The 13977-nt window shown below is 37.4% G+C and overlaps 1 protein-coding gene and 1 pseudogene across 1 annotated transcript; one reads left to right on the forward strand and one right to left on the reverse strand.

The window, feature by feature from the left end:
* Positions 1-464: 464 nt before the first annotated feature.
* Positions 465-7204, forward strand: LOC129098587 (beta-1,4 N-acetylgalactosaminyltransferase 2-like; annotated as a pseudogene).
* A 3034-nt stretch (positions 7205-10238) lies between these two features.
* LOC129098588 (cytochrome c oxidase assembly factor 3 homolog, mitochondrial) lies at positions 10239-12898 on the reverse strand. Its single transcript, XM_054607635.1, has 2 exons — positions 12703-12898; positions 10239-10771 (listed from the first exon to the last, which is right to left on the reverse strand). Exons 1-2 carry the CDS (start codon positions 12869-12871, stop codon positions 10665-10667), a joined length of 276 nt encoding a protein of 91 aa, XP_054463610.1. The 5' UTR covers positions 12872-12898; the 3' UTR covers positions 10239-10664.
* Positions 12899-13977: the final 1079 nt, after the last annotated feature.

A 13977-nucleotide genomic window follows, 5' to 3' on the forward strand; every position in this document is an offset into this window, starting at 1 on the left:
TAGATTTTTTCCTCAACTCAGGGTAGAAATGGGCAACTGATGAAGATTTGTATTTTATTTAATTACATTTGTCCATTTTTATTTTATAAAGCAAGAACACATCAAACTAGTCAAACAAAAACATTAAAAAAATCAATAACATGTAAAGAGTGGTTGCTTTATATTTTTATGAAATTTAACTCAGATAAAGGGCCTCTTGTTTGTCTTTATTTCCTTCACAGCTTGTAACCTGAACTGCTAGTTATTGTTTTACATGTGACAGTTAAGGTGCAGTTTTTCCCAAGAGTCACCGACCTGAAATTTTCAGGACCTTTGGCTTCAAAACTCCATTGTTCATAAATTATGAGCCACAACATAAATGCTTTATATATATTTATCCATTGCTCTTTTTGTCTCGCTACAGATGGCTGTGTTACACAGAATAACGCTACCGATAACTGCTGTTGTGTGTGGGATCATCCTGCTGTTATCCTATTACATGATACTCTATCAACACCCTGAAGACAAAAAGGTTCCCACAAAACAAAAAACAAGGTAAAGCGCATGCTTTCACCGTATGTCATTAACTTGTGTCTCTATTTATGCCTCATTACATGTACATGCACGCAATACACAATGTGTGTGTGTGTGTGTGTGTGTGTGTGTGTGTGTGTGTGTGTGTGTGTGTGTGTGTGTGTGTGTGTGTGTGTGTGTGTGTGTGTGTGTGTTCTGTTTACATAAATGACTCGCCCCATTCTAAAGAAGTGCTTTGCGAAACTTGTTCTACAGCATATCAAGTTACCAACATCCCAGCCAGCCTTCACCCTCAACAGTGTGCATAAAGGGCCAACAGATCCAGAATGCCAAACTGCTGTTGTTCCGATATTGATAGCAGTTTTGTTTTCTTGCTTTTCGTGAAGGGACTACAACTTGCATTTGGTAATGCACCCCTGTGTTCTAGAATAACACTAAATGAACCGTAATCCTTTGTATCTATTCTATCTTAATGCTTATGATCATTTATTTGGCAGATATATTAAAATTCCTAACATTTAATATTATTGTCAAAAAGGCTACTCAAACCATAGAGCTTATTTTTCAGTCATTTTTGAAAAAAAAACCCCACTGGTTCATTATCTTGTATTTGTGGAGCAGTAAAACATCCTCTTATCTGTAGAGTATTATAAGTAAAGTCTGAGTTAAAGCATTTATGTGGAAGCCCTCAAGCACTGTTGGACATAGTCATTCTTAAGTGATAATATGATAGAAAACGAATAGATTTGTGGTCCTTCATGGCTTCCTTATTACCCCCACCCTTTCAGGTTGCTACCCACAGGTCTTCTTCCCCCATCTGGTCCATGCGACTGTCCTAGTGGCTCCTTCGTTCTCAAAGATCACATCCCTAAGGATCAGTATGAGGAGCTGGTGCAACGCAGAGCTAAGGAGCTCCAACAATTCAAAATCAGGTAGTTGATGGATGCAATTATTTAATTCTTCAGCGGCACTTTACACTTGGTAATAACAAGAAAATAAGGGAGTAACATCTTGGGGTAAGTACAGGTAAGTGTAAATATTAATAATAGTTATAAAGCACACTTCTCTTTGATTCTTCTTGTCTATTACTTGGATACCTGTAAGATTATCAGAACATTGGCAGTTCTTTTGTTTGTTTTATCTCCTGCAACACACCAAAACACATATATTTTTGGTCGACTCATGTTCATTCCCCCCATCTTCCCAACAGGACCACATCTGTATTATCCAGAATGCTGTTTGCTTTCGCCGAACTCTCCTCTGCAGTATCCTATCCAGGGTTTTCAAGTACCGCCTCTGACCTCCACCCTGATACCAGGTATGCTACAATCTGTACATAGCGATAAAGTCTTGAGTTGAGTCGAGTCTGATATTAAACATGGCTGGAATATATGGGGGAACACAAAAATCTCACACTCTGAAAAGGATTCCATGGGTATTATAGCCTATTTAAGATTAATAATGAGCAAAAAACAATACCACAGCAAATGAGACATAGCAATATGAAATGTGTATTACTGACCCCTTTCAGCAGGGTTGGATCACTTCCTGATATATACCCATTATAAAGTTTGTAAAGCCAGAGATGAATTTGTGTACTCACATAAGCATAAAAGAGTATGAAAATACAAGGTAATTTTGATTTCAGGTTTAGCTCTGCAAGCAGAAGAAAGAAGCAGCTACAAGGTTGGTGAGATCTCATGGATGCAAAACATTATCTCGTCATTCTTAAAGCCTTTACACACTGGGGGTGGTTTTTTTGGACGATTAATTCGCAGCAAAAGGCGACACACTCCTTTTCAACAACGCGGATGATTCTTCTGTGCTTTCGTACCGTGTGTAAAGATATCAACAAATGAAGTGGTATGGAACGGGTTGAGTTGCGCCTATATTTATGAAACAACAACACAGAGGCTCCATAGTTCCATGGATGGCAAACTTTATTACGCCTTTCAACCTTAACAAAGACCAGATGGTCACAACCCCAATGTGTAAAGGCCTTAATGCAGATCAACCTGGTAGAATGGTTTGGCTGGTTATACAATATGGCTTCTGAAATTTAGAAATGGATTAATATGAACTACATATTATATAAACTCCATAAAAAACACGTCATCTTGGTGTTAAAACGGGGTGGAAACCTCACTGCAACTACGGGGTAGAGGATGATGAAACTGCTGCAATGGATACTCTATGATTTAATTTTGAAAGCCAATATGTATTGATTTTTGTTCTGAATTTGATCTATTTCCAGTTGCTCATTTTACGCCAAAAAAGTAAATAATTTTTTCCATAATTGTATTTTTTTTTATAATGTCAGGACAGAGCAAAATTTGAAGGTGATGAGTAATATGAACAAGACCACTCAATCAGCATTGGCTTTCAAATTTTCTTTGCTACCTGACTTTATTGTGAGTGTTGTAACTTCCCTCTCTCCTACTGTTATTGGCCTCTGCTCTTTTCTACACAAACAGCAAGGTGTGTCCCTGCTTTCTCTGATTTGTGACAATATATTAAGACAACCCCCAAAAAATCCTGTAACTGGTTGCCAAAGACTTCATTTTGGCTAAGTTAACTTCTATATAAACTGCCATAGACCACATTGTGCTTATTCTGTAACATTTAACTGACTCAGGCAGACAGCATGACACCAAACAACACGGAATGTTCTTACCTCCCCCTGTACCAAAACATTGATTTACAGAACAATTAACCTGCAGAGAATGCAAACAGTGAGAGGATCAAAGAGAGTATTTATACCTGGGATGCAAAGGAAGCCTGCTTGTCAAGACACAGTTTTGCATGTAGGAAATTTAGATTTCATGTGGAGTGCAAAGAGACATATTCACTTTGTTTACTGGCAGTCAAGAAGAGATGTAACAGGAGATTATTTTAGTGTATAAGACTGGCTCACTTGTACTTTGGTCATTTTCACCGTTGTAAAAAGCCACAATTCTCCTTGACAAGATTTAAATGTTTTTCAAAAGATCAGCAAGCTCTGAGCCAGTCAGCATGGCAGTTTTTTCACTATGCATAATTGGTTGAAATACATGCTGAAGATAATGATTCACGTGTTTGTTTGTTTGTTTGTTTGACTCTAGGTCTCCTTGAAAGTGGCCAAAGGGGTCCTGACCACGGAGATTGCTAATGGAGTGGAGGTGCATGGTGAGATTCTGACATTAGAACGAACGTCATATAGGTTGCTGTTGTAGTTCTTGAATAGATATGACTAAGTCTGATTTGGTTAAGCAAATCATTGAACAACAGTTGATGACATGCTGCATTGGTTTTAAATTATTTTCCATAATACGAAAATGAAGTTTGCATTTGTTTCGTCCATCCCAGTAAATGTCATGCCTGCATTCATTTTTGTTAAAGGTCATTGTCAGGTAACACAATCCGCATTTCCACATTTTTCTATCTCTTCTTTAAGTACATTATTCCGCTTTTATGTTTAAATACATAAAAAGAATTAATATCTCTATTTTACATGTGCATAAGTCTCATCCATTTTACTGTTTATGTATGTTTATGTCTCATTATCAGTCAATCACCTGTTAACCTGTTTTGCACTTTGAAATGCACTAAACAAATGCTACACCAGTACAGTTTGACCTACTTAATGATAATGATAACTGATCCTTGAACAAATTATTAGTAACACACTAACTTTAATAATCAGGAGTTGCCTTTTCATACAGAGATTCGGGACAAATGCATTCAACTTGCGACACTACATGCACTTTAAAATGTAAGAAAGTAATCCAAGAATACAGAAGTTGTTGTTAGGCAGTTAAAGCACTGCTTTTGTCCTATAAAATACATCTGAAGGTTGCCTTAGTGAACGGTATAGCCACTCGTTGATTTGAATGAACTGAATTGCATTAATGTGGTATTTAACAACCAGGTAAAGTAAGACAGTTTTTATTAAAATCAAATAAAATGTACTGTTTTTTTGTGGTCAGGTCATGGTGAGACCGGGCTGATTATGGAGTCTAGCAACCTGGAGACCCTCAACTACCTTCTGGCTAAAGTTTCCTACACCAGCACTATCTACCACATACACACTGGAGACCTGGGTATGCGTCCAAGATATTGCAACAGAGAACCGTTTAAAAAAATAAGAACACAGTCCTAACACAGTAAATGTAATAGTCATTTGTCAATGTTTTGTATATAAAAAGTGAAATGAGGTACTGTGGAAAATATAGGTGCCGTTTGTTTTCTTCAGTAAACTTTAAAACTTTTCTGTACTCAGCATCCTTCCAGTTTGAGAACAATGAAGCCGTGTTTCCTATCACCATCAAACAGCCTCTCCTGCCAGTCCTGTACGACATGGGAACAAGTAGGTGTGCACTCATCATGTCGGTCCGGGGTTAAAATTCAAGTTGAAGTTCAATTATTTATAGAAGAAAAGTGCTGCTTCTCTGCTCTCTGGGTTTAACCATTTGAGCATCCATCAGTGATGTGTCAGCATAAGAAGCTGCTATCTAGTATAATTACGACCAGTCACATCTAATTAATCAGGGAGATGAAACTGTTACTCAATTGTACTTAATTAAAGAGCTTTGGACTTTTTTTAATAGTGGATGTTCACAAGAACATTTGTGAGTCACAGACTTTTTATGCATGTAAGTGTTATACACCAATGAATTTATACAAAAAAAAGGACAATAACTGTCTTTTTGCATTTTTTGTGCTAATTTCATGTGTTAAAAGTTAAAAAGTGTTAAAGAACACTGTTATAGGGCAGATAGCAGGTTTATGTACACTAATGTGCAATCAGTCAGCTGGATCAGCAATAAAATGATCAGTTCCTAGGAGAAAACACAACTTTACCACATCTGTCAACTTCTGAAAAAAACAGAGAAAACCATGAGCTCATCGCAGGGACGCATGTGTCCTTTCTTGATTGAACTCTTTGCCTTCTTCTCTGTCTGTCAGATGTCAGCTCTCACGTCACCATCATCACCAAGACATTCCTGCGCTACACAAAACTCAAGGTGTTGTTGAGTAGCATCCGGAGTTTCTATAGCAACATCGAAGTCATAATCGCAGATGACAGCTTTGAACCAGAGCACATTACTGGAGAACGCATAAAACAGTACATCATGCCTCCAGCACAGGTACACACACACACACACACACACACACACACACACACACACACACACACACACACACACACACACACACACACACACACACACACACACACACAAACATTTACTACAAACGCTTTATCACAAAATTAACAAAAGCTGTGCTGCCCCACTATATAAAATTATTTCATATTATCTGTCAATGCACATTACATTGTGCTTTTCACCTGAAATTGAAATTTAAAAAAAATAGCAAAACATGTTTTCTCCCTCAGGGCTGGTTTGCTGGCAGGAATCTGGCTGTCTCCCAGGTAACCACCAAGTACTTCCTGTGGGTGGACGATGACTTTGTGTTTACGGAGAAGACGAAGATAGAGAAGCTGGTGGAGGTGATGGAGGAGTTCCCGAACTGGATGTGGTGAGAATGAAATGGCCCATGTCTGAGGGTCAGTTAGCTTATGTTGAATAATTCAAGTAAAACATTTGAAGGTGCAGTGTGTGGGATTTAGCGACACCTAGCGGTGAGATTTTAGATTGCAACCAACTTAAACTTCTGCCTTGTGCCAAGCATGTTAAAGAACTAGGGTTGCTCATGTAAAGACATGAATGGAACTTGAATGGCCCTATCAATAGCCAATGTAGAAACATGGCAGACTCCATAAAGAGGACCCGTTACCTCATTCTAAGGTAACAAATTAATATTATATTTAATTTCTGCCAAGATCATCCTAAATACTACACACTGTTCCTTTACATGTATTTCTGCTCCTCAACAAATTCATTTCTAAATCCTCTCGGCATTCCTACTTTAATTACATCAATTTGTGTTTGTCTTTTTCTGAATAAGGGTTTTCTATCTGAGATTCACATCAGGACAGAGAGTCCCGTATCTGAAAGACAAGTTCTAGACTGTTTTATAAGAAATTAAATTTCACTGTTTATCCTCATATGCACCTGATGTTTTACAACTACAACGTGTCAACTGGAGCCGATTCCAGCCTGTAGTGGGCAAGAGGCAGGTTCACAATGGACTTGTAGCCAGTTTATAACCCGTTTCTCTGGTCCCTCTGTTTTCATAAGCTCGGCGGGACGGTGCAAGGGAACCAGTTTTATTTCTCTCTCATCTATGAGGAAGGAGAGGAAATGGATGGAGGCTGCCTCTACAGAAAGTCTCAAGGGAAGTTTCACTCACTTCCTGGTTACCCAAAATGCTTTCTAGCCAGTGGGGTGGTCAACTTCTTCCTGGCTCGAACGGAAGCCGTACAGAGGGTGGGATTTGACCCTAAGCTCCAGAGGGTAGCCCACTCGGGTAGGTCTAGAGTTTGGAGTCCACAGTCTTTCAGGTTTGTTGGCGTTTTTTCTAAAAGGGTGAATGTCTGTCTTTGACTCTAGAGTTCTTTATGGATGGCCTGGGCTCCTTAATGGTTGCTACGTGTGACCACGTGTCCATCGGCCATCAACCCAAAAAAGGGCACATTGCGGACGATGCGCGCTACGCCAGATTCAGAAACCCTCCAAGGAATGAACAGGAGTTCAAACTGCAGCTTCACTTCTTCAAAAACCACCTAAAGTGTGTCAAATATGGATAGCTGACCACTTTAGGTGGTTGCGGTCAATGGTTGGGTATATTTCTCTTCCTTCTTGGTTGTTTTTAAAGACAATATTTATTGCCTCCACATCAGCTCTTTAGTGCCGTGCAGGGAAGTTCTTCAAATTTGGCACAAATGTACACTTGAACTCAAGGATTTATTGATTAGATTTCAGTGGTCAAAGGTCAAGCACACCTTGATCTCAAGTCCGTTCCATTCTCATAACCTGGACCTCACAAAGGTTTGGTCTTACTGCTTAAAATTATTATGCTAATTATGAAAAACTGGCAAAACTGCGCAAAAAACGGTACAGTTAAACTTTCAAGGGAGTTTGGGGACTTTCTCCTTGGGGTATAAAGGAGTATATTGCGAATGTAATATATTTGTATCTGTACTGGATCTCATTCGTCTCCCTGGTATACCTCAATTATGTAGTGATCACATTTTTAAAAAAGGATCAAATGGGAGTGTACATGTTGAGGTGATTTTGTGTTTTGCTTTTTGGCTTCATGATGGCACTGGTGTCTCCCTATAAATAAATACAACAAAATGATGCAGCACCTGGGTTTCAGGTTTTATTTCCTTAGATGGTGGAGGGTTTTGATGACTGCAGCTTTGGAAATGAAGATGGACCTGACGCTACTGGTGACGAGGAATTTGTTTTTGCGCCTTTTATGAACCACTTAAAAGCAGAACTGGAGCATGTGAATGACAAAGCTAGCTCTATCTGTTTGAAAAGAATGTAACAGCAACATCAAAAAGTGACCTGCAGCACACACTGGGGCTCTTTGCAGGGATGAGAGCCAGTACCTCCAAGTCTTAGGTCATGGTTCTCTACCTGAAAAAAAGCTGTATTGCACCCTCCAGGTTGGTAGTGAGTCACTGCCCCAAGCAAGGCAGTTCAAGTATCTCGGGGTCTTGTTCACCAGTGAGGGTAAAATGGAGCGTGAGATGGACGGGTGGTTTGATGTGGCGTCAGCAGTGCTGCGGGCGTTGTTCCAGACCATTGTGGTGAAGAGGGAGCTAAGCCAGAAGGCAAAGCTCTCAATTTACCGGTCTAACAACGTTTCGACCCTCACATATAGTCATGAGCAGAAAGAACAAGATTACGGAAATGAGCTTCCTTCATAGGGTGGCTGGGCTCAGCCTTAAAGATAGGGTGAGTAGCTCATACATCTGGAGGGAGCTCGGAGTAGAGTATTTTTCTCCACGCAATAAGATTCTCAAGGAAACCTGGCAGACTCTGGTTGGTTTACTTTAAGTGAAACCCACAATCAAATTTTTGTCTTTTTTCGACATACTATACTATGACTTTTTGTTGACATATACTATACCATGACCTTTTATGCCTTTTTGTACTTACTATACCATGACTTTTATTATTCTTTTTTTAACATACTGTAGTATGACTTTTTGAATATTATTTTTTTGCATACTATACTGTGATTTTACCAATAGACTTTAAGATCACTTTTCAACATACTATACCATGACTTTTTACGACATACTATACTACTATTTTTATGAGTTATTTTTGATAAAGAAAATAAATATATAATTGTTTATTTTTGAAAGAAAAGTCATAGTATAGTATTTCAAAAAATACTATGATTTTTTTTGACAAAAAATACTATGATTTTTTTGACAAAAAATACTAACATTTTAATACATTTTAAATTGTGACTTTTTTATCACTTTTTACGACAAACTATAATAGGATTTGTTTTTACATACTATACCATGACTTATTTTGACATTTGTTTCGACATTCTATTTTTTGACTTTTTTTGTAATACTATACTATGACTTTTCTTTCGACATGGAATACTAGGACTTTTTATTTCGCTTTCGAAACATTCTATATTTTCTGACTTTTGTCTAAATATTATAGTATGATTTCATGTGACTTTTTTTGATGCACAATACTTTCGCTTTTTTAACTTTTTCGACCAACTATACTGTGAGTTTTTTTATTTTTCCTCATACTCTTCTATGACTTTTTTAACTTTTTTCAACATGCTATACTATGACAGTTTCTGCAACATACTATACCATGACTTTTTCATTTATAGTTTTTACATACTTTACTATGACTTTTTCACTTTTTATGACATGCTATTGTATGATTTTGTTTTGACGCACTATGCTTCGACTATTTTCAACATGTTATACTATGACATTTTATGACTGTTTTTTGACATACTATACTAGGACTTTTTTTTATGATATACTAGGACTTTTTTTACTTTTTCCGCCATACTTTTTTTTATAACATGACTATATTATTTATTTTGTTATTGCTTGCTTAACTAACATTTTTTATGATTTATTTAATGGGGGCGTGGGATGGGGGGCTGTGGGTCTTTATCTTTTGTAGTGTGGTAAATAAGACTGTGAGAGATATTAACTGGAGTTTTCAATCCAAATACATATTTATATACTTTAAATCTGTTAATGCCTTTTCATTTCTTAGTTGCGTCAAATTGCTTGTATTGTATTGTTTTTACATACGTTTACATTTTGGCTACCCAAGTAAGAAAAAAATAAATAAATAAATGTTGGAAATGTAACACAAGCAAAGAGAATAAGGATTTTTTTGAGTGGCATTGCACCCAACAGCTCCGACTGCTGCTCTGTAGTTCTTCCTTACCTCCAACGACATCACTGGATGCAGCTGCTCCCCAGAGACACACAGAACATCTGCGAGAACTGCAGGTTTTTCATACTATATCCCTAACCCAGATGGAGATAAGATTGATTTAAATTTCCCCTTTAATGGATGAGATATCAATTTGTTAAATTGAGAATTGATCCATATATAAAAATTGCAAAAGGCGTTATTTGGTGCAAATTTTAGACAATTTAAACAGTTTTGCATGTTCTGTGCACCAACTATATGAATTCAAGGTTACTCCAGCATTTGTTTCGAAATGTATTGAATGAACAACGCCTTTATTCCCTCCTATAATTAATGCCAAATTACTATTATTTCAGGAAATGTCTCAGAAAAGAAAGGAATTTATTTAGAAATGATGGTTCTGCAAAATGCTTTTTTTCCTCAGTGTCAAGGCTACACTTTATTCAAAGTGGGTTTATATTCAGGCATTACATAGTTCAGAATTCAACAAAAGATTTTATACATCTCAAAACAGCAAAGAAGCAATGAAAACATTTGTACTGTCCTTATATGACTTGTGAAGAGAAGTCATATAAGGTGGTATGCAAGTGTCTTAAACAGAGACTTTGACGATTTAAAAACGGCTTTGAAGCGTGGGTGGTATTTGCAGATGAACCCTTCATCCTACAGATCAGGTTGAGTGTCTGCAAAGTTTCCCTCTCAGTAAGAGAAGCTCAGCAGACATGACTCATTACAGCCGGTGTGATGTCACCATACACTCTATGGAAGCCAGACATAAGGGCCAGGGAGCAGAAAGTCCAGCACAGTTCATGGTCAGTGTCCTCAGGAGTTAGCGCCGGTCCTTGGCCCTCTGATCATGTGGATCTTGACTTCATCATCCAGCTCCTCCACGATTCTCTCCTGTTTGACAGACAGGATGGTGTAGCTAACTGGACGACTGTAGTCAAAGGAAAGCACTTTAAAAACAGCCATTCACCTTGTTGTTTACCTTATTGGGTTTGTAGATGTTAATTGTGTTTTTGTTTAATGTATTCATAGACCTAACCTATTGGGAACCAAAAAACAAAACTAACGCTGCATCTGATATAGTAGCATCAGTAGCAAGCGTTCAGGGCAACTCACAATTATATATATGGTATAACCCTCACAGATCAAATACATTAATTGGGTTCGGTAAGATAAGAGGGATAGTGAACAAATTCAGCTCTAGCCTGAAACCAAAGAATGAGGATCCAAATATCTTTCTGAACAAAAAGCAAGGGTGAATAAATTTTACATATTAACTTTACTTACATGTATTTGATTTAATATCTTTATTTTAAAAGGGATCATAAAAAAGTTACGTTTCCTAAATTTCATGACAAATTGCATTTTTATATCTCTTTTGGAACAAAAGCGATATGACTGTATTGGTCTTTAAAAAGCAGTTTTCATGTACTCTGGTGATATTCTGTTTCTTACAGCCACCAATTCCCATGAAAACACCAAAACCAATTGACTGACTTGATTTTACTAATAAGTATTGTTTCCAAAGCCTGATATATCTTTTTCCTCTGTGCCAGAAAGCTCCACTGTTGTCCAAAACCATTAAAAACTCATCAATGACTGTTACACTGGTTCACATGTCAATTCATTACCATAAACAGACACACTGTGTAGTTTATTTTGACGCAGTCCCACATCCACAGATGCTCACTAGACCAACAAATGTGGATTAATCCCCAGCTGAAAATAGTCCCCAACAAATGTACCATGTATTCCTGTCAGAGCAACAAACAATTATGTATGTCTTCAGTTGGAATGAAGAGTCTTGGGGCTTAAAGGCAAAATGAATAATGGTTGGGATTAACACATTGTTGGTTTTGGTCATTTCATGTGATTTGTTGACGGTAAAGAAAAATAAGCAGTGGACCAAAATGGGTTTTTCAAGGGCGATATTTAGAGAGCATGGCGGCTGATGGACGATTTATAATGCCGATATCATTTCTTTCTTCCTTTTTTTCCGCATTTGATAAAACACAACAATTGAATAAGTTCTACATAAATTGCTAAACTTAAATGAACGTATTAAACGTATTAAACACTGTTATTTTCCACATTGTTTGTCATTGATTGTCTCTGCAGTGCGCATATTTTAAACAACAAAATGCATCAACTAGTCATACATTATACTAATGTCTACAGGTATTTAAAAACCTAGAGAATTTCTTTTTATGAAAAATAAAAATGAAGTGCATTGAACAGCTGTTTTTCAGCAGATAGCAGCATCTCCTTGTTTTCGAACATTTGAAATCTTACATAAATGAAATAAATAATTAAACAATGATAGTTAAGTGGTTCGTTCCACAGCAGCCACACTGGGAAGGCTGCATACATTTTTTTTGTTAATCAACCAAAATGGCATTAATTAGCCCATTTAATCAAGTCTGTCACCAGAAAAAATATTGACTAAACATCAGTCTTATCCTAAACTTGGAGGTCCTGACAACTGCTTATATTCACTTACAAAAAGTAGATATCAAGTCATATCATTATGACTTTCAATTTCAGTTATTCATATTAAGGTTAAACATGTACAGCTAAACTAGACTATTTATTTGAAACATTGTTTAAATAACGGTTCATTTTACACAGCAGAAGTAGTTATTTTAATGTGCATGATTCTCTGTGCTACCACATAATATAATAATCAGCATTGTCTCTACTTTTGACGGTTTTTCAATGCACATATTTCATTGTAGATTTGAACTTTTTCTTTTCCTTTGTACTGTCCTTCGAGCAACTGAATGAAGGTCGAAGCTCGTCTATTTCGAGCAGCAGCTCACCACATCTATCTGACCAGCACACAGGTGAAGGATACACATGCCGACCACAAACGCCCCGATAGCCAGGCCGGTCAGCAGGTTCCGGCCGCGGAGCCGCGCTGCGTTCTTCTTCCAGTAGTCGAGCTCCTGTCGGCGGTGGAGGAGCTGCTTCCCCGCCGCCGTCAGTGCAGGCTTCGCGGATCCCTCTGCTCCGTTCTCCGCCATGACTTGTTTGGGTAATCAGCTGCTTGAACCGGAATAAATCCACGTGACGGAGGAAAAAAAAAAAAAAAAAAAAATCGAGAGCATAACGCCACCTACTGCATCGGATGGTTGCATTGAATGATCAGATTGTAAATAAATAGTATTTTTTAAATGATATCTGACAACCAGCCATGATATTTAAATGATTGCACTAGTTTATTTTAATACTGTTCTAAACATGGTCTGTAAAACTGAAAGATGTTGTTTTCATATTTAAATACCAAATATGGCTTAAGTAAAAAAAATCTGAAAAGCATTGTTCTTTAGGAATCATTGAAATAAAAAATCCAAACTTACATCCACATTTTTTTTCAGATGATGAAATTATTTAACTTTTAACCGTCGAGTTTTGTTGACGTTTCATTTCCTCTTACTTCCTTAAAACCCAACTGTACCGTACAATGATGTTGGCCACAAACTGAGCTTGAACATAATACAAATGTACATAAGGTATTGATGTACACCAAATGTATGTAATAGTTATGAGCACGCACACAAACACATACATATATGAATTCACTGTTGGACCGCTTATGAACATACTGTTATCCTATAAAATGACAAAAAGCCAAATAGACCTCACAGATAAAGAGCGGACTAAAATAGGTTGTTTAAACCATGATTTTCAGTCAGGGTCTGTCAGACGTAGGTGAATGCTAAAACACGTCATAAGTTCCAAATCATGTTTACGAACAATTTTACAAATTAGGTGAGATCATCAAGCTGATATAACTTGTGTCCATATTGTGGTCCACATGACAGGCCTGGGCATTCAAAACCAGATGTGGGCCACAACATACTGGAGATCTGAGCCACAAATGACACAAATAAGTTTTTCTATCGGGGAGGTGTGATATGAACTACAATCTTATTACGATACGGTGTGACAGGCCTTAAACATCCCCTATTCTGCTATTTTCTGGGTACATATTTTGATCTCAAGTTACAATTACAACATGTTTACACACGTTAATGCTCATAATCCACCTTGTTTTTCTCATCCTGGCTGTCCTGCAGCACCTCTTCTTACACTCTCTCTGAAATGCTCCGTTGTAGTGCTTGCTCCT

This window comes from Anoplopoma fimbria, chromosome 11 (genome assembly GCF_027596085.1).
Source record: "Anoplopoma fimbria isolate UVic2021 breed Golden Eagle Sablefish chromosome 11, Afim_UVic_2022, whole genome shotgun sequence".
NCBI classification, from domain to species: domain Eukaryota; kingdom Metazoa; phylum Chordata; class Actinopteri; order Perciformes; family Anoplopomatidae; genus Anoplopoma; species Anoplopoma fimbria.

Coding starts and splice junctions, on each gene's coding strand:
- LOC129098588 (XM_054607635.1), bottom strand. CDS start 12,871: ATGGCGGAGAACGGAGCAGAGGGATCCGCGAAGCCTGCACTGACGGCG. Junction 10,772..12,702: donor GGCGTTTGTGGTCGGCATGT/GTATCCTTCACC, acceptor ACAGTCGTCCAG/TTAGCTACACCATCCTGTCT.